Source organism: Gallus gallus, chromosome 2 (genome assembly GCF_016699485.2).
Source record: "Gallus gallus isolate bGalGal1 chromosome 2, bGalGal1.mat.broiler.GRCg7b, whole genome shotgun sequence".
NCBI classification, from domain to species: domain Eukaryota; kingdom Metazoa; phylum Chordata; class Aves; order Galliformes; family Phasianidae; genus Gallus; species Gallus gallus.
Window position 1 is genome coordinate 23,656,168 of NC_052533.1, and position 21,332 is coordinate 23,677,499.

A 21,332-nucleotide genomic window follows, 5' to 3' on the forward strand; every position below is an offset into this window, starting at 1 on the left:
GAGTGATTACCTTCCTTTAGATTTCTTGTCTGAGAGTCCATGACAGCTCCTCCAGTGCGCCCTGGCAGTGAGCTGCAACAGTCTCAGTGGTGGTTAAGAACTCGGTTGAATACAAGTTGTTGTCTCTTGTGGTTGCTTTGTAATTGAGGCTGTAAAGCAGCCTTTTAGCTTTTCCTGAATACATTTCTGACGGGTCACTTGTCATACCAACCTGCGGGTTTTGGAGGAGCGTATGTTAGTCAGAACTATTGTATTGTATTGCACTGTATTGTATTGGGGTTTTTTTTAAAACAAAGAGAGGAATGATTTGTTTAGAAAACATCGTATTCTCTATCCTTGCCTTTCATTCTGTGCAGATTTCCACTTTCTTTAATTGTGGCTATAAGCAGTGATGTGCTCTTTGTCCTGCTTTGAATTATTGACAGAACAGTTTGATTTTCTCCTCTTGGCCTTTTGGAAAAACTGGGAACACGTCCAGCAAGTCAGAAATCACTCATCTTGGTTACAGCCTCTGCTTGCAGCGTAGGCTCTTACAGTCCCTTCCCTTAGTCCCACAGCTCTCCCTTGCTGCTGTGTCAGACTGATTTTAACCTGCAGGGGTTGGTCACCCCAGGGGGAACTGGTGCAATGTCTGCCCCATGGCCATCACCCATAGCTCTCACACTGGATGGAAAAACAAGTGCTTCTTCAACAAGGCCCCACTTTGGGATGGAGAAGAGGTGACGAGACTGTTGGGTATGTCCTTCATTTTGAAGGCTTTTGTGGGAGTTTTTTGTTTTGACAGAACTTGCCTTTTTTGGTTCTGTTTATGCAAGAAGGTGGAAATATTGCTCAAAGGGTGGGCTTGAAGAGGGGGAGATTGCCTACCTGCCTGCCTTTGGGTTGCTGGGAATGAGCAGCAGCCACTGCTGGAGAGTGCAGTGGGTTGATGTTCCTGTCTGGGTTTCTGTTCTGAGTTGAGGGCTGGATTCAGAGGTGAGATGCTACTCCCGTTGCTTAAATAAGGAAGCTAATTTGCGGGCCTGGAATTACATGGCACTGTTTCCCTCATCATGTCACATAAGGAGAGTAGGAAAATACAGCACAGAAGAGAAGAGCCAGGAGGACTTCACTGGGGTGGAGGGTTGCAGAGACAACCAAAGCAGTGCAGGTGAAAGCAAACAAAAGATGACTGCAGCAGAAGAGAATCAAAGCAGTTTTTGTGAGCGCCTTTCTTTCTGTGGCTCCTGTCCCACTAACAACCAAAAGCTTTTCAGGAGCCTTAGGTGCAACTTTAACTGTCAAAAATAGTGCTACTGCCAGGTCACAGCTGGGATGTTTGGAAACACTTGCTGAGTTGAATACTCGGTTGTTATTAAACATCATCTTTAAATAGCCAAGGAAATTAATACTTTCCCAAGGGATTTATGTTGTAACAGAAGATGAAGGGGATAACCTTTGCTTGAACTCAGTAATTTAGTTTAATGCTGCTGTGTTCTCTCTTGATTGAGATTTTGGAAGGTGCTGATTGTATCAAGTCACATAATTCAGTTTAACGTCGTTTCTCTAATCCTGTTTACACAAAGGTTTGGAAATATCTGTCATCATCTCCACATTATCATTATGCGTTTCAGAAACCGGGCACGGTTCTGACACATGCATACAGTTCCTGCTGCAACACAGCCTCCAAGGGTTAGTCTGTGCTGTGAGAAGCATTCTCCCTGGTTCTCAGAGTAAGAGAAGTGGATACGGCGTCTGGTTGCCATTGTGCTCATTGGTAGGGCTTATCTGGAGCTCAGGGGTGATTTTTGACACTCCAGCAAGTATGGCAGAAATAGCAGTGCTTTTATTGAAGCTCAGGCTTCCTGGGGGTAGCCTGCAGCTCTGGAGGTACTACCCGGGCTGCTATGGCTTCCATGGGGTTTTGGTCCACCTCTGCTGGGCTTCAGCTGTGTGCCTTCCCCTCCCACTATGGGCCTGAGCTGGAGGAGTCATTGGGATTAAAAGCAACCTCACAAAAGCTGTCTGTTGCAGACTCTTAGAGATCATTTTACCTGGCACAAAGAAGTGAATTTCTAATCTCTCAGGCTTTTAGGTGGTACTTAACATCCCCAGCACAGCTGCAGAAGTCAGGTGGCGGTTCTGCTCTATCTGCCGGAAACACCCAGGATCAGATGCTGCTGATATTAAAATCACAGTCCCTTCTCAGGAAATCTGACTCTGTATCTTCCCAGGCCAGCGACTGCTATTTAAAGCACAAGCAGACAGGAAAGAACGAAGCAAAATGCTGCAGAAATGAAAGGAAATATCCTGAGTTGAAAGCAAAGTTAGCAAACTTGAAGCTCGTTCCTGTGAAAGCGTGACGGTGAATGTGACTGCTGGGCTGGAATGCGTTCCCTGCAGAAATTCCTTTGGATTTATTTCCATAGGGAGTTTCTTCCTAGTTGTGCAGCTTTACGTTTCTGTGTTAAGTCCCCAGACGTAGAAGAGAGGTTAAGCTGAAAATCCAGCTGTTAAGGTAATTCCTCTCTGCAGAATTTCTGTCTAAGCAAGCCCGTTCTGGATGTAGCTTTAATTGTTTTCTTTATAAGCTCTACGTGACACCTATGGATTTAACAGAACTCTTAGGAAGGAGGAATGCCCAGTGTATGTGTTGATGTTATCTGAAGGGAAAGTACTGCTTTGTTTTGCTTTTCTGAAATAACTCCCGCTTCTCAAAGCCATCAGAGCCAGCCAAATACAGCATGTACAGGAAGCATCATTAAAGAGCTGCTCTTTGTTACGGATGTGTTTGCCTTCGGTGAGCTGTCACGAGGTTTCTGAGGTGCTTTTGAGATGAGGTCTGACTGATCATAAAGCGCTTAAAACTTCAGAAGGTGACGTTTCAGGGTGTTGTGTAGCAATTAGCATCTGGAAAGGTGACTTCAAGAAGAGCAGCACAGGTCATGGCACGATCCTTCTGCATGTACGTTAAGGAAGAACAGCCAAATACGTGCAACATTTCTTTAATCTTTTAAAATTAGGAAAAAAAAAACCCACCTGTCTGCTTGGGAAAATACAGAGCTCGTGCATAGCCAGATTGATATATACATAAGATTTTGAAGGTGAATGATTTGGGAACTGTATGCTCCAAAGTAGCTTCACCTGTTTTGTTCTGGAAATTGGTCTTCTGAATTAGCCTACAAGCGTGCTGTTGGTATTTCATTGCCGTAATGAGAGTTACGAGATTTGCCTGCACTGAAGTACACACAGCGTGGAGCTGTCGTTAATTTAGGAGTGGACTTAGCAGCACCCAAAACTGGTGTGCTAATTAAAACAGCTGAACAACAGAGGCCGTTTTGGTGAGTGCTTTTGTAGTTTCTCTTCCGAGCGTCTGCAGTGCTGATGTGATTGTTATGATGTAGTGACAGCTGTCACACAGAATTAATTCCTGCTTTTCTTTATTCACTATTTATAGCACGTGGGTTGCTCGGTTGTACTCCTGTTTGTGGATTCCACTTGCCTTCCTGCCAGAGCTTCAGTGGCATATTTGTTTTGGCAATAAATCCTTTGTCTTTCACTTTCCGCGTCTAAGTTTGTGCCTGGTGGGTCTGTTGTCTTCGTGTCTCTTTAAGAACAAGTTTAGGCGTTGTTAAGGATTTGGAGGGGTCTCTTCTGTTTTGCTTCCTTCTGTTGTGCTCTATACTTCCTTGTTCTTTTTTTATCTCCCTGAAGAGAACAGTTACATCCCTTATCCTTCTCTGGCATGTATTTCTGTTTTTGTGAGTTTTTTTAATGGCTGACAATGGAAGGAAAGAAAACGTAACCTGAAGCAGCTGACCTGTAGCGATTTTGGGAGCACTTGTACTGATGCAAACTTGGGCTGCTTCTGTACATTTTGTTACACCCATCAGCCCAGTAGGAGGATGTTTCCTGTGCGAGTGTGCTGGCTCGAGCACGCATCTAGGACAAGGGTTAGCTGGGGGAAGCAGTGAGCAGAGCTAGGATGTTTCTCATCTGCTTGAAGATGATGCTCGGCAGAGCCTCTGGGCTTTGGTAAGCAGGAGCATTCTGCAGTTGCTGAGCTGCTTATGGAAGGTTAGAGCCGCTACAGGAAGTTGGGTGGAACAAAAATAGCTCTTTTTGTGAGTCCAGGTGCTACTGATCGTGGAAAGCTCTCAGTGGTGGCATCATCAATCCTGCCGGGGGGTGGGCAGCGTCACCAGCTGGCTGCGGGCTTTTGGTAAAGCAGGTACATGCAAAATGACACTTTGAACAGTGTTCTTTTTCTTTCAACATCACATTTAGTTTCTCCTGCTAAGATTAAGCAACGTATTTATGCAGCGTACCCATATATATCCATGTGATCTGACTTTTGGGTGGTGTTGTGTGGAGCCAGGGGTAGGACTCTACAATCCGTATGGGCTCCTTTCAACTCAGAGCATTCTGAAGTTCTGTGACTACGCTTTGGATAGGGCTGCTCTTACCTGGGGAGCTGTCAGCCACATCTGTCCTCGAAGCAGCAGCGTTGCTGCCGGGGAGCCTTTTCCATGCACCAGTTTTCTTAGAGCAGACATCACTGCTGGAAGTTTGCTAGGACACAGCCTGTGGTTTGGTGCCTCAGGGTGGGCCTTCCTGGAGAAAGGCGTTAATGGAGGGTAAATGGCCTGAGAGGATGGCAGGGTCCTCCCAGCCCACAACATGATGGGCATTTTGCTGGATACCACTCTCAGGTTGTTTTGGTCAGGCATGGTTAATGCATATGGCAAGAAAATGCTGTTTGCAAGATCTGGTGTCTCTATACATGAGGGTCGATTGGTTTGAAGCGTGTATTTTTATAAATAGTAAACTGTTTTCATTATATCTCAGAGATGAATGTCTGTTAGCAGACTTGAGGAGAAGCTTTGGGACTCCCCTCACTTCTCCAGGCTCAAGGGAGAAAAAACAATCTCAAGCAGTGATCTGATTTAGAATAAGCAGACTGAAACAGGAAAAGCAGGCATGAAACAACCTCTCTGTTGCTGAGAAGTCTTGGAACGGGAGGTGCGCTGAATTCTTACCTCAGAGGAACGTGTGCTTTACAGGTGCCTTGTCTGTGTGATTTCCAGAACTCTCTTCCTTAAGGAGCTGTGGTGCCTCCCACAGCCGCCTGCCTGGGCACACGGGTGTGCGCTCCTCAGGGGCTTTGCCCGGAGCCAGGGCTCAGGGGGACAGATGTCCTGATGTGTGATGTAGACTGTAACGTGTAGGGAAGGTTGTCAGGAACGTTTTGCTGTCGTTTTATGTGTGTGCTGTATACAGTAGAAGTAGTACTCCTATTTTTGTCACGTATCGCTCCTGTTATTCTGAAAGTCATAACTAGCTATTGTCTTTGATTTGATTACAGTGTGATTTCTCCATTTAAATACCTTGAGTACTGTTTACTTCCGGACTGTGAGTGTTAGTTGTTATGTGCAGAGCTAGCCATTGTCCCTTAAGAAGAGGAAATGAGAGCATGGAGGCTCTTCTTGCCTTCCACATGTTCAAGCAATCACAGAAGAGCCACTTGTTGGCTGCACATAGCACTGTGGCTCCTCCTCAAGCAGGAGGGATCTTTGCATTTGGGCAAACATCGTAGAAGTCTGTGTGAATTGCGTTCACTTCTTGTTGCCATTATTAACAACTTCCTTCTTGTTAAAGCGCAGACTCGATGTAAATGGGTCTGGCATGACTGTCAGAGAAGCGGTGATTTCCTCTAATCCAGGTTTCACAACATTAGGATTGTAGTTCTGGTTGGCATCCATCTGCATATTTGCTGGTGCTGTGATAGCTGCTTTTATTTTGTCATGTGCAGTTTAGTTGCAAATCAGCTAGATGTTTTACTTCTGTCTGTGCTTAATTACAACGGGATTCATTTTAGATGAAATCATCACTTAGATGGTAGCTCCTGTGGTAAGCATTGAGCCAAGCGTGCTGATGCCAATTTAGGAAGCTCTGCCAGTGCGATGCATAAAGTTGCTCTCCAGTTGTCTTCAGTTTTGACCAAAGGTTGCAGTGTATCAAAGGTGTTTAATGGGATCCACCAGGAGTGCTATCTGAATAAGCGCCCAGATGGCGTGCCAAGATAGAAATTAAACTGGAAGCCACCGGTATACATAGAATCATAGAATCGCTAAGGTTGGAAAAGACCCACAGGATCATCCAGTCCAACCATTCGCCCTTCACCAATGGTTCTCACTAAACCATGTCCCTCAACACAACATCCAAATGCTCTATGAACACCACCAGGCTCGGTGACTCCACCACCTCTCTGGGCAGCCCATTCCAGTGCCTGACCACCCTTTCAGAGAAGTAGTATACAGCAATCCATATTTATTTTTTTTTAATTTATCTTGGTATTGTTACCTTTTGATGTGGCTGGCTTAAATTAAAACAGGAGCGCTGGGCTTCTATAAATGTTACTTCTTGCAACAAAATCAGAGTAACAATACTACAGATACAGGAAGGGAAAAGAAAATTATCCTGCAGTGAGCTGCCATTTTTACATATTAAAGCATTCCTGGGAAAATACAGCCTTGAGATGATGTTCCTCAAGCTCCTTCTAATGCTAGAGATTATGCATTTGGGGTTAAATTTAGAATAAATGAATTTAACATTTAAAGAAACTTATGGAAATTCCAAATAGTGTCATTTTCTTGAATTATTTAAATATAACTATTTAGATGTCAAAGAATGTAGGTGCTTAACTCTGCTCGCAAGGAGAATTTGTTATCTACAGCCTTAATTTCCTTCCAGACTCTTTCTTACCAACATGGACATGAAAATGCATATAAAATCTAATGCTTGAACAAATGCACATATATTATATTTGCTTCCCTTAGTCAGTTTCAAATGCGATTTGAAAATGTAGTTTTAAAAGTTTTGCAAATAAAGCATTCATAAACACTAAACATAAAAGGAACAAAGAGTCCATGTTCGTTTTAACAGTAACTACGTTGGGTCTGTGCAGGGAGCCCATGACCACAACCCCTCCCAGAGCAATGAGGTGATGGAGTCCCAGCACTACAGGAGTGTGCCCTTGCTCGCTTTCCTGTGGGTACATCTTGGCTGGGATGTACTCATGGAACGCGGTAGGATTTGTATGTACCTGTCTGTGGTGGGGATTTCTGTCATAGTTTCGTCATGGTATCAGAGAGCTTTCCTAACTGTAGGCTTGAATGACTGAATGATCTGATTCTGAAGTGCATGAAATGAGGAAGAGATCATTGCCATATTTGTCCTACGTCAATGAAAATGTATTTTTTGATTGTTTGTCTATTTTAATAACGAAGGACCTTGTGTTGCTTGGTAATTTCTTTTCAGTTTTGATACCCATTAGGATTTTTCATGTTAGCCTGCTTTGTTCCTCCCAGATGAGTTTTTGAAGCCCTTCTCAACTGTCAGTGAGGCACAGTGGCCGGGCAGTCAGCACAGACTTGGGTGAAGCGAAGGGAGTTCAAAGAACAGCTATTAATCTCTTTAATGAATAAAATCCTTTGTAAGCAGCATAACATTTGGAAAGGGAGCAAGTTCCTGCATACTCAACAGATCTGATTACCATGTGACAATTACAGTGGACCATTGTGGAGGGTAAAAAGGCCTTCAGAGACATAGAAGTGTATAATAATGTACTGGAAGCCTGTTTAGTTTATTGACGGTATTCAATTCAAGGTTAGGTTTTATGGCACCTCTTTCTTCTGCATATGTTCAGCTTTTGTTTTATCTTACAGTGCTAGCCTTCGTGAAGGTTAATTGTATTTGGTTTGACTTTCTGTCCTGCCCATCCTTTTTTATTAAAAGAAATTCTGATTAGATTCTCAGTATCAATTTGTTTCCCTTAAATGTCTGTGGCCTATTTGGTGTCACAGGAATGTTTCTCTGCAGAGCTTTATCTGTCCTGTGAGACCAAGCAGGGTTTGCGTGTAGCCACAGGCCCTGGCATGCAGCATTTTGTGCTTTTAAATTGTTGGCATTAGTTGCAATTTCCTAATACAGATACAGCCTGAAGTCTCAGCACTTTGAGAGTACTGCCTCCAGTAGGGGCACAACAGGCCCTGGGACATGTCTGGTCATCAGCCTATGTTTGCTGATGCGAGGAGTGATAGGGAAACCCCTCTTTCCCTGTCCCTGTCCCTAATGGGCTCTGTGTGTCTGGCCTGTTCTTCTGACGCAGGATGGGGAGCTCATTGGAATGTTTAAGATCTACTCTTAGTCCTCTGTTGCTACCTTGGCAATACAAGGACACCGTTGTAAGTATAAAGGAATTAGAATGAAATGTGAGGCTTCCACATGGGGGAACACAGTTGTAATTGCAGTCCCAGAAGTGCCACTGCTGTGGGTTAGCGGTGTGTCTGGATGAGCAATCACAAGCTCTGAACGAGCTCAGTGATTTACCTTTCTCCATGTAACCTCAGTGCATTACCTTTCTCCGTGTCTGCATAGGATTTTTTTCCCATGAGGAAAAAGGTACTTTTTATCCTTCTGAAATTGACTTTAGGCAGACAGTAAACTTTGACTTCCTTCTTTGTACCTTCAGGTATATGAAAGAGATACTTTTATAACGTGACAAAAATAGCTAGGAACACTCCAAATGGGAGAACTGACAGGCAAGGACGTGGTTCTTTCAAAGCCCACAGCTGGCTCTGTGCCCTCCTTGCTCATTTCGGAAGGAGTCGCTGCAACGAGTCCTGCATGAGGGGAGGTTTGCTCTGAGAGCTGACAGGTGAAAAAGCTTTGATGCTGTGAGGTGCAGAAATGCCATACCATGGCTTAGGGGACTCACATGTGAACATACACGAGCATTTAATCAGCGTGTGCAGCGCAAAGGAGTTTTCCTATTGAAATAAATGCAGAGGTTTGAAAGGTCTTTGCTCTTTTTGTGACGTTTCAAGCAGAGAGGCAAGTATCTTGCAGAGGCAATTTTCACATTACCAATCTGTTTTTCAGAATGCCATACTGTGTTTTACTCTGTCTGTTGATTCAGTGTCCAGTTTTTATTTCATTTTGTTTCCTTTCCTTTCTACGTCTCTGTTTATTGCCCTAGCCAGTGTAATAATCTCATTCAATCTAGACAGCCTATTGCTAACGTCTTGGTTTGCTACCGAACAGTCTTCTGAACAACTCTGATAAATAGTCCAAGGCTCATACTTTTCTTTGCTGCTTCCGGGAGAAATTGCATCAGTGGTGATGCAAAAGAAATGTTTTTGGAAACAGATTAAAATTTTATGTGAAACCCCTGACCCCCTGCTGTCTCTGACGTCAAACTGTGATGGTAGTTGTCGGCTCTGATGGCATTTGAAGAGGCATGATGTTTATGCAAGCAGTGATAATGAAAAATGTACCTTGGTAGGCTGCAGAACGATAAGAAGGAATGCATCACACACACAGCCTGAAAAATTGCTGTTCTTCCAAATAGAGGGAAGGGAGGAGAGAAGGACTATCTGCACTGTGTGATGAAGAATTACAGTGTCCCGAATGTTAGTCTCTTACAAGATGCATGAAATACCCTTCTACGTATGTTCCATCCCAAAGGATGGAACACCTCCCCAGTGAGAACAGGCTGAGAGAGCTGGGGCTGTTTAGCCTGGAAGACGCACCAGAGAGATCTGAGAGCCGCCTTTCAGTGTCTGTGGGGTGGCTGTAAGAAAGAAGGGGACAGACTCTCTAGCAGGAACAGTTTCAAGCCAAAAGAAGGGAGATTTAATCTGGGTATAAGGAAGGAGCTTTTTATAGTAATAGTGATGAGGCACTGGCACAGGTTGCCCAGAGAGGTGGTGGATGCCCTGTCCCTGGAGACAGGGTCAGACTGGACGGGGCTCTGAGCAACCTGATGGAGCTGTGGGTGTCCCTGTTTGTTGCAGAAGAGTTGGATTTCATGACCTTTAAGTGACCTTTCCAACTCAAAAGATTCTATGATTCTGTGTAAAACAGATCATGAACAAATGAGGGAAACCCATTCTTTCCATTTGTTGCTGGAGGTTGAATGATAATTTGAATAACTTCTTAGGTGAACTTGCCATGAAGAAATAGTGCTAATTAATTATAAGCAATATAACACTGTGCTGTGTTTAAGAAAAGAAGGGAAAACAAATAGTGTCTTTAGTCACTTACTTCCATTAAGCTTTTGGTTCTTAATACTCTTGCAATATGATCATCTGCTAATCTTTATGGAATACCTCACAAATTGATTAGCCGCCTCTTTCTTCTTTCTGATTTTTGGATTACAGATCATTAGCAGTCTTTGAATTCCAGAGCAGAGGGACATGCAGTGAGAACTGCATGGAGACACAATACTTAATAATGCACTTGTTGAAAGAACCAAGTTGTTAAGCCACTTAGGTACTCAACAAGCAGGGGATACTAGGTTAAGCCTTTCCTGATATAACATAGCCCTTCACTGAACATGCATCAGATCTGGACAGGATCTGTTTATGGCTTATTGTCCGATTAGATCACAGTAACTCACAGGATGCAAATACACAGTTTAATAGGACTGATCTAATCAGTCTTCTATATAAATCATTTGGACAGCGTGCTGCCAGCAAGTTGAATGTTCTTTGCATGAGGTTATAATGCTTGTCTGTTTCAATACAAGATTTTTTTCCCCCTTTTTTCATTGTCACATTCAATTAAATTTACTTAATTGTACCACTCTCTAAAATTAGTATATTTTCACTCCAGCAGTATCTATGCAGTAATTAAAAAGTAATCCAAATGCTGCTTTCATGGTAAATTTCCTAGAAAACTAACAATACAAAAGCAAAATTAATGTTCTTCTGCAAAGCTTGTGGAAAAATGGGAGATTTTCTTTTTGTAGGTAGTCCTATTTCTGTCTCCTTGTTGTTAAAGGTGAGGAGTTAAATTCTTAGGCAAGAATGGCAGATGTTTTAGAAATAGAATAATAAAAAAATCTTTTCTTAGATGGGGTTGCTTGCTGTTGAGGAGTGTTCTCGACTCTTGAGTTTTTGTGGACTGCATATTCCATAAAGGGTGCTATTTTAAAACACCAAATACAGATCATTTCTATTATTATTTATATTAAAAACAGTGTAACAATAAAGGATTGTCTGGCAGAGCTCGTGAGTAGAAAAAATGTGGCTGAAATAGGAAATTCCTTAACTAATTGATGAGTTCCACTCATTGCACAATGAAACGCTGTGGACAGGTGGGCATTTGTAGCAGCTGTAGGACGCGGTCTCTGTCATTAAATACGAAGTAAGAACTATGCATGGTACTTGACGCAGGTAGAGGGAGGAGAAAATAAATAGCCTGAATAAGCATGAGGGTTCTTAAATGAGGACTAGGAATGGCATTACTGCTGCTGTGAACACTTGATGGTTGGCCAGAGCAGTGTCCTGACACATAGAATCATAGAATGGCCTAGGTTGAAAAAGGACCATAATGATCAACTAGTTTCAACCCCCCTGCTATTTGCAGGGTTGACAACCGTTAGACCAGGCTGCCCAGAGCCACATCCAGCCTGGCCTTGAAAGCTCCAGGGATGGGGCGTCCACCAAAAAGATTCACAGATAATGATAAGTTGCACGTGCACCATGAAGGAGGATCTAGAGCTTTAATTTGGGGATTTATCTTCATCTCCACCGTCAGTGCAGTGCTTGGTGTAATTTCCTGATACACAGACACCAATTTTTGTTGTGCTTCTCTGTGGAGGCACGGCCTGTGGGCTGGAAAAGGCCCTGGGCCCTCTCCTTGTGCAGGGCAGATCAAGGCAGGACCGGGGCTGTGCCAGCCCAGCACTGCGTCCCCTCAAAGACCAGGGGGCTCAACTTCTATCATGCTTTCTTTCTAGGAATGCTTTGTAACAGATCTGAGGGTCCACTGGGCTGAGGAGCCGTGCATTGCTTTGACTGGTTGGGGTGATCTGCCCTGGAATCTCCATGGGCATTCCGGGAAAGTATCAGTGATCTCTTCTTAAATGTAAATACCCAAACCCTGGAAAATCCACTGAGGAAGAATATAGGACCTTTTCTTTTATATACATTACTTACTTACTAGTGTTTTATCTGAATTTTCCTTCACTTTGAAAGATAGCTATACTTTGTATGTGTCATATTTTTAAATACATATGTCATATAAATATATGAAAGAGATAAATCAACATATAAATATTGCAATATGTTAATATAGATTGATATCTAAAATCTATATTGTATTAACATATGTTTGTTACGCATTTCATTACAAAAATTAGTTTTTGGAGGGGAAAGGTCGTTTTTTAAATTTAGCATGTTTAATGTTTGCTTCCTGTCTTCACTTAATGACTATGCTACCTCATGGATCTGGGAAGGAGCTGGGATTGTTCATTCTGGAGAAGAGGAGGCTCAGGGGAGACCTTTTTGCTCTCTATAACTACCTGAAGGGAGGTTGTAGTGAGCTGGGGGTCAGCCTCTTCTCTCATGTAACTAGTGATAGGACTAGAGGGAATGGCTTCAAGCTGCACCAGGGGAGGTACAGGCTGGACGTTAGGAAATACTACTTCTCTGAAGGCGTGGTCAGGCACTGGAATGGGCTGCCCAGGGAGGTGGTGGAATCACCGACCCTGGAGGTGTTCAAGGAACGTTTGGACGTTGTGTTGAGGGGCATGGTTTAATGAGAACCATTGGTGATGGGTAGGTGGTTGGACTGGGTGATCCCGTGGGTCTTCTCCAACCTTGGTGATTCTGTGATTCTATCTTCACATGCGAGCTAACTCCTGAGCATAAAATCCCAGCAAGGATTGGTAGATGCCACGTAACACTGACACAGTTTACTGTAGGATGCTCACTGATGAGCAAAGGTGATCTGCTTGCATTTAGCATGCCAAACAAATTAGTCGGTGTATTAGGAAGTAATAGGATTAGCTCGTGTTTGATGCTCTGGACAAGGATCCAGGTATTGCAGCTTTAACTTAATCTTGCAGCCCTCTCTACTTCAATAAAAACGTGTCTGTAGGGTTTACCCCATGTTTTACTCTACAGAAATATGTTGAGGAATGCATTACTGGACAGCTAAACAGTTTTCCCATATGAATGCTAAATAAATCTCTTATCCTTAACAGGAAATGTTGAGGTTATTTTTCCATAATGTATAAATTTATTTAGAATCATAGGATTGCTCAGGTTGGAAAAGACCTTAAAGATCATCAAGTCCAACTGCAGCCTAACCGTAGTACCCTAACTCTAACAACCCTCTGCTAAATCACGTCCCTGAGCACCACATCCAAACGGTTTTTAAACACATCCAGGGATGGTGACTCAACCACCTCCCTGGGGAGCCTATCCCAGTGCTTAACAACCCTTTCTGTAAAGAAGTGTTTCCTGATATCCAACCTAAACTTACCCCCGCACAACTTGAGGCCATTTCCCCTCATCCTGCCACCTGTCACCAGTGAGAAGAGACCAACCCTGCTCTCACTGTAAGCACCTTTCAGATATTGGAAGAGAGCAATAAGGTCTCCCCTCAGCCTCCTTTTCCCCAGACTAAACAGTTGCAGTTCCTTCAGTCGCCCTTTCTTCCTTTCTTCCTTTCTTCCTTTCTTCCTTTCTTCCTTTCTTCCTTTCTTCCTTTCTTCCTTTCTTCCTTTCTTCCTTTCTTCCTTTCTTCCTTTCTTCCTTTCTTCCTTTCTTCCTTTCTTCCTTTCTTCCTTTCTTCCTTTCTTCCTTTCTTCCTTTCTTCCTTTCTTTTTGAAAAATGTCTCTCTTAAAAGTTAATAGAGAAGAAATGTAGTGCTGTGATGTAGGAAATGTATATCGAAGAGTGCTTGTGTTAATAGAGGTCACCTCAGTGGTCAGTTTACTGTGCAGATATATGATGTGTCTTAAATAGGAGGTTAGCTCACTCACTACCTTCTAGCAAGTTTTTAGGAATGTGTTCAGTAAGCAGTGGGAATCAAAGGCTCAGAGATGAAAGTTATTTGCTGGTCAGCATTTATACTTTAGCTCTCTGAGCAACATTTGGAAATCAATTTTTACTTGCCACTGTCAAGAGTAATACTGTCAGTTAGCTGACAAATAAACTTTGTTTCCCCTGTAATATGGAAATACGTACGTTATTTGAAGCATACAATCACAGTAACTTAAACAGTGATCTTGTAAAACAACCTTGTATTTAACTGTTTTTGAGAATCAGCGCTATTCATATTTACTATGCAAATTTTTATATGCCACGTTCCCACCCAGCAGAGTGAGTAAAAGCAAAACAGCAACGTAGAGGAATTTGTGATGTAAAATACACATTCTGTTCTCAGGGCACTGTATGCAGACATTACGTTAAGGGATTATCTGGCTAACCAAAGATAACTGAAAACATCTGTTCTAAAGTGCAGAAGATGTGTATTAACTCGTGCTTCCTAAGTCTTTAATGATAAAAAATGAGAAGAAAATAGGAAGGAAAAGGAAACGTTCATGTGTCAGATGCTAAAGGAGGAAACCATGTGGTTCTTTACAAAAGGATAACTTTTTCCTCTTACTTATTGTAAAGAGAAAGAGCAGCGGTGCAGCCTATTTAGTTGCTTTTTGGTATAAAAATACAGAAAAAGATTTTGAGTTAGAAATTGCTGTTAGGTTGAGGAGAATGTTGGGTGTCTGGGTTGGGAAGTAGGGCAAGGCAAAAAGGAATTGGTCAAAATCTTTGTGCTGTTCCTGTTGGTGTATGAACAGTCCTGCCTGCACTTGGCTGCTTTTGTAGCATCATCTTTGCATTTCATACAATAGTAATCATGAAACAAGGTTTGCATACAGAACGACGTACTGTCTCATTGAGAAGCTTGACTGTACTTCAGGAGAGATGTTCCCTGGTGCTGGAGCCTCAAAGCTTTCCAATTCAGCGTATGCCTGTGATTCCTGAATAGGTGCAGCCTTTAATGCTGGGGCAGCAGGCATTTTCAAACCACTGGATATTGGTCTGGTATTGATTGCGTTGAAAGGAATTAGAGATGTCTCTGTAGCTTGTTTGGAAGGCAGTGCTGAGTATCTTTAAACTTGCCGTGACATTAATGGATTTTTCAGGGGGTTCTGCTTGTTTCAGTGTGATTGCGTGGGTTCAGTGGCATGACAGCAGTTTGCATGGGGAGAGTGATGGTTTGACTTTCTCCCTACATTCTCATTATTCTATTACAAATGGCTGCACATCTCATGGGAGAGAGAGGCAGTGGCTTTTTAGATGTACAAAATGCTGTCTTACATAAGAAAAAAAACTGTACTTTGGGAAAATGTTTTTAATAAGGTTTTTGAAGAGATGGCAAAAGGAAACAAGAAATACATTCACATACCATTATTGTAATAATATATAACTTGATACATGGACAATTACAAACGCTTATTCTGAAATGCTTCTCTACTTGCAGGGTACTGGTAAAGTTTTTTGTATCCTATTTTAAATTGGTTTCTTCTGACTTTATTCTACAGGAAAAAGCATCCCAAATCAGTTCTGATCTTGTCTGTGATCTGAACCCCTTTTCATGGGTAAGATGGACTATTGTGCCTCGATCACCTCAGTACTGGCTAATACAAGTAATAAAATATGTATTTTGGAAATAGCGTATATATATTGCTTTTCTACAGATTGGTTTTGAGCTGAATAGTTTGGATATAAAATGCAAAATGCCACTGATAACTCTATCTTTGCATCAGTACATACTTGCACCTTCCTGTCACCGTGTGCAACCTTCAGCTTTTTCCAGCCAGACTGAAGTTAGCCAGACATACATTATTTTTGTGCTCTTCTGTTTCTCTTAGAAGTACTTCTAAATCTCAGCAAAAAAAGCCTTCACTGCTGTTCCTCTTTTGAAGTTGTGATTTTGGCTTTCAGATCATGCACTTCATGCGGCAAATTGTGCCACTATAGCCCCTCTGGCGAGAAATGACTTCTGCAGCTGGGATTTCTCCTTTTCTCTGATGTTGAGCATTCATGCAAGCTGAACCACGTGCTAAATGCGTACCTTCAACCTTTCTGTTAGCTGGTACCCAGGTGCTTACTGAGTTGATATACTGGATCTTTCTTCTCTGTAATTTATGGTGTTGTCAGGAGAAGCTTGGACTCTGTATGGAGGATTTCACAAAGGACATCAGCAAGCTGCTGGGGCACTTCATCTCACCTGGACACCCAAACTGCAGTCAAAGCAGATATTCAAACTGCAGAGTCATGCTGTAAGGTTTTCAGTGCTTACGAGGCCATCATGATAAAACCTTTTTCTTCTGTAGCAGATTGAATTTTCTTCTTTACAAACGTAATTTAAGACCTTATTGAAGACAGACAAAATTGAGTGAACCCAGGGAGAGTGCTACCTCTTCTTACTGTATGAGTCAGCACTTGCAAACCCCCAGATGTGAAGGTTCTTCTTCTTTTGGCTTTGTTGGTTCAGCTGAAGGTGGTGTGTCTTTTACATTACCTTGTTAGTAACAAATTACAAAGTAGTAAAAACGATTGCTCGCATTTACTACTTAGTGTCACACTGTTTGTTTTTCACAACCAGCACTTAAGAGCTTTCTCCAGTCTCAAAGTCTGGCTCCAGCATGTAGGAGCTACGCTGCAGCTGTCCTAATGTTTGCCCTCACCATGCTGCTTTAACTCCAGAGAGCAAGATTTGGCCTGCTTCATCCCTGGGACAATGCTCATGGTTTTGCGTTTCACCATGCGTTGGCAGAAGCTGATATATGCCATCAGACTTTGGTAGAACAAGTACAGAGCTTGAGAATGAAGAACCACTCTTGTATCCAAAATTAATATTGTATGCACATAAAACCCATTTTGTGCATGTATTTTTCAAGCACTTGTCCTTGAAAGAACTCATAGAATTATCTTGGATTTATCAAAGTTCCTTCCTAAATGGAGATGCGATGGCTTTCCTATAAATCTCCTGCATATTAGCTAGCCCTAATAGCATAAAGGGTAAGAATTACAGTTTGTATTTTTATTGTATCTTCTCTATTGAGTTACAATATGACATTTCTTAGAGATAAAATTAAGCTTAGGGCATGGAAGGTAGCGTATCTTCACCATTTGAAGGCAGTATGACAGCTGCCCTTCTGGTAGGACAGGCAGGCTTTCAGGCTAAATGTACGTGAAATAAGATTACTTAACACTGCTTTTAGCAGGCCTGCCTAATCAATTAAATATTTTTAAAAACTCAAGTCAGAGCAGTGTCTGGTACCTTTTATGACAATAGGCAAACCATGCACGGTAAGTTGGTGTTGTGCTTGATTCGAAGCACTGTCACACGGGTTTCAGTTAATTGGGTTTTTTTAGTAAAATCTCCAGTTCTCTTCATCATTATCTGAAGCAACCACGTATCGTTGATGGTCTCTTTAGTAGCAAAACCATTCAGCCATTTGGATTAAAGTGTTATTTGGAAAGATAGAATGATGAATGCCCTGCACTCTCCAGGGTTGCAGGTGCAATGTAAAACTTGAGTGCCGTCCCTTCTCCAGTATTTTCTATGCATTTGTTTTTCATTGTAGCATCTTGAGTTTATGGTACCTTTTGCAAGGGAGGTACTCAGACTTCCAGGCATTTCAGAATTCCAGAGAGGTGAGGTTTTGCCTTTCATTTTATAAAAGGAGGAAGGAACCTGTGTTAGATTTGCAGGTTCCTGTCAAAACTACATGTAGGTTGGATGCAGGCAGGAGACCTGCACAGCCCACGTATGGCTCTTCTGCATTATGCATGCTGCTAATTCTCTTGGTCTTCAGCAATAACTGGATGCTTTTTTTTGGGTGAATGTTTACTTTTGACAAACCTTTCTATTGTTTTGACTGTTGGGTAATTTGTGAAAACATTTCTCCCCTTTGAAACCAAGATGGTCAGCAGTATGCTTTTAAACACTGTGGCTTCCATTCTTATTTAGATGCAAGGAATTGAAAGCTAAAACTCGAACTGACCTATAGACAGGTCTGTGGTAGCAATCATTCAGTTCAGTAGTACAACAGAAAAAGCTTTTTTCAAAGAATCATTTTACGTTACAGTTTCAAACACTTTATTTGGAAGCAAATGGTCCTCTTCTGTTGTCTCAAAATTTCAGTGTTTAATCAACAACAGTGAGGTTAAAATGAAACATTTCAAGATTAAAGTTTTACTGGCTTGGCAGACTGTTCCAACATCCAACTACATCTTTATTTTCCCACAGTACCCATATCTAAATCTCTCATCCGAAACAGTAGTTTTATTCACAGTTGTATCTGTAGGGGAGCAGAGCAGCTCAGGGTTGCACACTCTTTGCACTGATTGTCTCATGCCCAACTTGCCAGTGAATGTCAACTTCATCACTTTTGGTTTTCTTGAGCTCGTGCTAATTTGGTTCAGGATACTGAAGAAGGGCTTGCAAAGATTGTTTCACATGGTTCTCTGTTTTTCTCTGTATTTGATCTACAGAGGTTTGATCAAGAATCTTTTGATCAAAGAAAAAGGAGCTTTTCAACGCTGTTGGGTTTTCTTGAAACCATAACTGTAATACTAATGTAGCATTTTAGAAGATGTGCTCCTTGAAAACACTGATGTGAGCATCTTTTATGTAGAGATCCTTAAAAATCACTAAGGTCTTGTGTTTAAATGTATTTTAGCAAAGTTTTGTAAGATTGGTTTGCTGAGTTCCTCTGGTTGCTTACCCACAGCTGATAGTTCAGGCACCAACCACACCTTTGCCTGATTTTTAGACAATAAAAGGGAATTAACGTAGCAATTTTTCAATGTCCTAATTTTTTAGAGATGTCTGTGTATGTTCTTCTTGTTCATTGCCTTTGGTTGGGGTAACTATGAAAAGCCTGCTAAGATTATTGAAAGGCTTACTGCACTGGGTTTATAGCCTGTCATACACAGATTATACCCGCTCTAATTTGTTGCCTGGCACGCGTCCAGCTTCTGTTAAATGGTGTCTGCTTTACTTTACAGAGAAGCATGCAGCTGTTTGCAGCCATAATACTGTGAGTTACTGTGAGTAACAGCAGTACCAGCTGTGTGGGAAATAACTGGTCAGCACTCTAGTGAATGCCTTGGCTTTGTTCTCTGCCCTGACATCGTGGGGAGGGGCTCTGCCTTAGTTTTTCTCATTCTTCATTTCTGCCGATGATAAGCAGAGCTTTCTCCTCCATCACTTGGGTGAACCTGGACAGAAAGCTTGCAATTTACTTTCCCTTTCTAAGGTGGAATATTCATCTTGAGCTTAAGTTCTTGATCTGTCTGAAGCAGATCAAGAAGTTGCATCTGGAAGACGAAGAGCTCAGAGCAGTCAGGTCAGCTGGGAAGGCCTGGGAGTTTGTTGGCTGCACGCTTAGTTCCATGGCCAGCATCAGGTGTGCCAGGGGCAGCAGGGGCTCACACGTAAGTTCGTGTCTGTCTTTATGCTCACTAAGAGATGCGTATGGACGTGGTGCCCTCCTACTGCTCTGCTCATGTGTCTCCATGGGGACTACTACAGACATGCACAAGGAGTTGTTTGGCCAAGCCCAGAGCAGTAAAGCAAGGTGTTCCTGGTGGAGAAAACAAAGCAAACACCAAAACTCTACAGAATGAAGCAAAACATGCATAAGTGCGTCCTCCCCACTTCCCACAGCAGGCAGGCTGAAATAGTAGTCCGTTGTGAGAAGACAGAGCAAAAGGGATTTACTTCCCCACTCTCGGTTCTCTTCGCAGCTGTAGCTTTGCTAAAGCTGTGTTTCTGCAGTTGAATGCTGAGCATGGCAGAAGTCAGGATTGTTTCCACTCCCATCCAATGGGGAAGGCTCATGTTTGCTCTCCAGTGCATGGAGGTAATGTCAATGAGACCAACGGTTTTGTAGAGATACAGCAGTAACAGCCCTGTAAAGCAGCACCTCAGAGCCTGAAATTTCTACATGAAATGTAGAAATGTCTACAAAATCAATTCACACAGAAAATTTGAACACAAAGAGTAAAACAGTATAAATACTTCATGTGAGCAAAACTCACTGCAGATTTGTTGTAGTTTCTGTGCTCATTTTGTCGCTTTCACACTGTAAGGGGTGGAATGAAAAGCAATCACAGAATAGACTCCCAGCTCTTCCTCTTGGGGGTGATGGTGTCAATTTGGATATTGATTTCAAGGTAGTAATATCAGACTTCATGCTGTTGTTGTAGCAAATCAAGTTGAAAATGTCCAAAAACAGTGTGGAATTGAGTCACTATAAATGTATTTATTTTGAATCCCCATTTTGTGGCATTATTGCTGTAGTCTCATCCAGAGCTAGCATTAATCATTAATACCAGCTTATCCCCGTGATCCTTCTTTCTCTTTGTCTATTCGTTCAGCTATACTGTATGCACACATTTGCAACCTTCTGTTTCTTGCTCAGTTAATACCATTTTTTAAATTGCACTTACAGCTGGCATGTTTGAACCAGTTATGCACCCAGACCAGGGAACCCCTGTTCTTGGCTTCTATCAGAGTCTCTTCTACCACGCATACAACATTAGGAGGCATTAGGGAGACTAAACTCCTCTGGAAATAAAAACTGTCTGATTTTTGAAGCATTGGTGTGATTAACTGTAATGTAATACACTCTATCTGAATGCTCAGTGGATAAACATTCTTTTGCTTACTTCAGTCAGTTTTACATCTTACTAAGATGCAGTTCATTGTGCTAAACAATGTGAATGTGAAACTATCATTAGAAGAAATGAAGCCGGCCAAAATGAATTCTGCCTGCAGGTGCAATTAAGGGATTGGTAAGTCCACAATGTGAAGTAATTGAGTAGCGATCTGGCACTGAGACTGCTGCCTTGCACTTTACACTTAGAAGATGTTTACAAAATACAGCAAACGTTTTGCTGTATTACAGAGGCTTTTCCTTTAATCCTCTTAGCTTCTGCCTGTTTGTCCATTTTCATATACAAGCAATAGCATTAACCGGCTGAGCGGCTGGTTTTTGGTGGGAGTGGATGCAACACTCCTAACCAAATGGATGCAGCATTGCACTAGCTGATTTCTTTTTCTTTTGTTCCATGGTAATGTTAATGTGAATATAAGCAAAGGCTTTATATTCCTTAGAATCACAAGCGTTTTAGCGGAAGAACAGAAATACATGCTAGTACTAGAAACTAAATACCCTCTGTAACATGTCAACTTCAAGCAGGGGATTATGTTTACCCTGCACAGAAGGGCGGCTGAAGGGCTGCCTAATACCCACTGTCATACTTAAGCTATATTTCAACTCTTAAACCCTCTACTTAAGTAATGAGAGGTCTGAGTGCTGGCACTCTGCAAAGGAAGAGTGTGGTACATCTCTTTGAGTTTCTCTTAATACAGTATAACAGAATTTCCAGCATCTTTCCTATGCTGTGGGAATGTCTGTATGTTGCTAAGCCAGTCTCAGCTGAAGAATTCATTAAGAATTTCTAATTAAAAATAT

At 42.1% G+C, this 21,332-nt stretch overlaps 1 protein-coding gene across 11 annotated transcripts in view; it reads left to right on the forward strand.

Moving 5' to 3' along the window:
• Window positions 1-21,332, forward strand: part of PPP1R9A (protein phosphatase 1 regulatory subunit 9A) — a 174,718-nt gene that overhangs the window by 75,489 nt on the left and 77,897 nt on the right. For 7 of the 11 annotated variants that reach the window (XM_046930244.1, XM_040695473.2, XM_040695472.2 and 4 more), the window contains one exon: window positions 15,381-15,437. The exons of the other annotated variants lie outside the window; for them this stretch is intronic. In XM_046930244.1, the coding sequence (XP_046786200.1) occupies window positions 15,381-15,437 (57 nt within the window). The remainder of the gene's footprint in view (window positions 1-15,380; window positions 15,438-21,332) is intronic. 11 annotated transcript variants of the gene reach the window in all.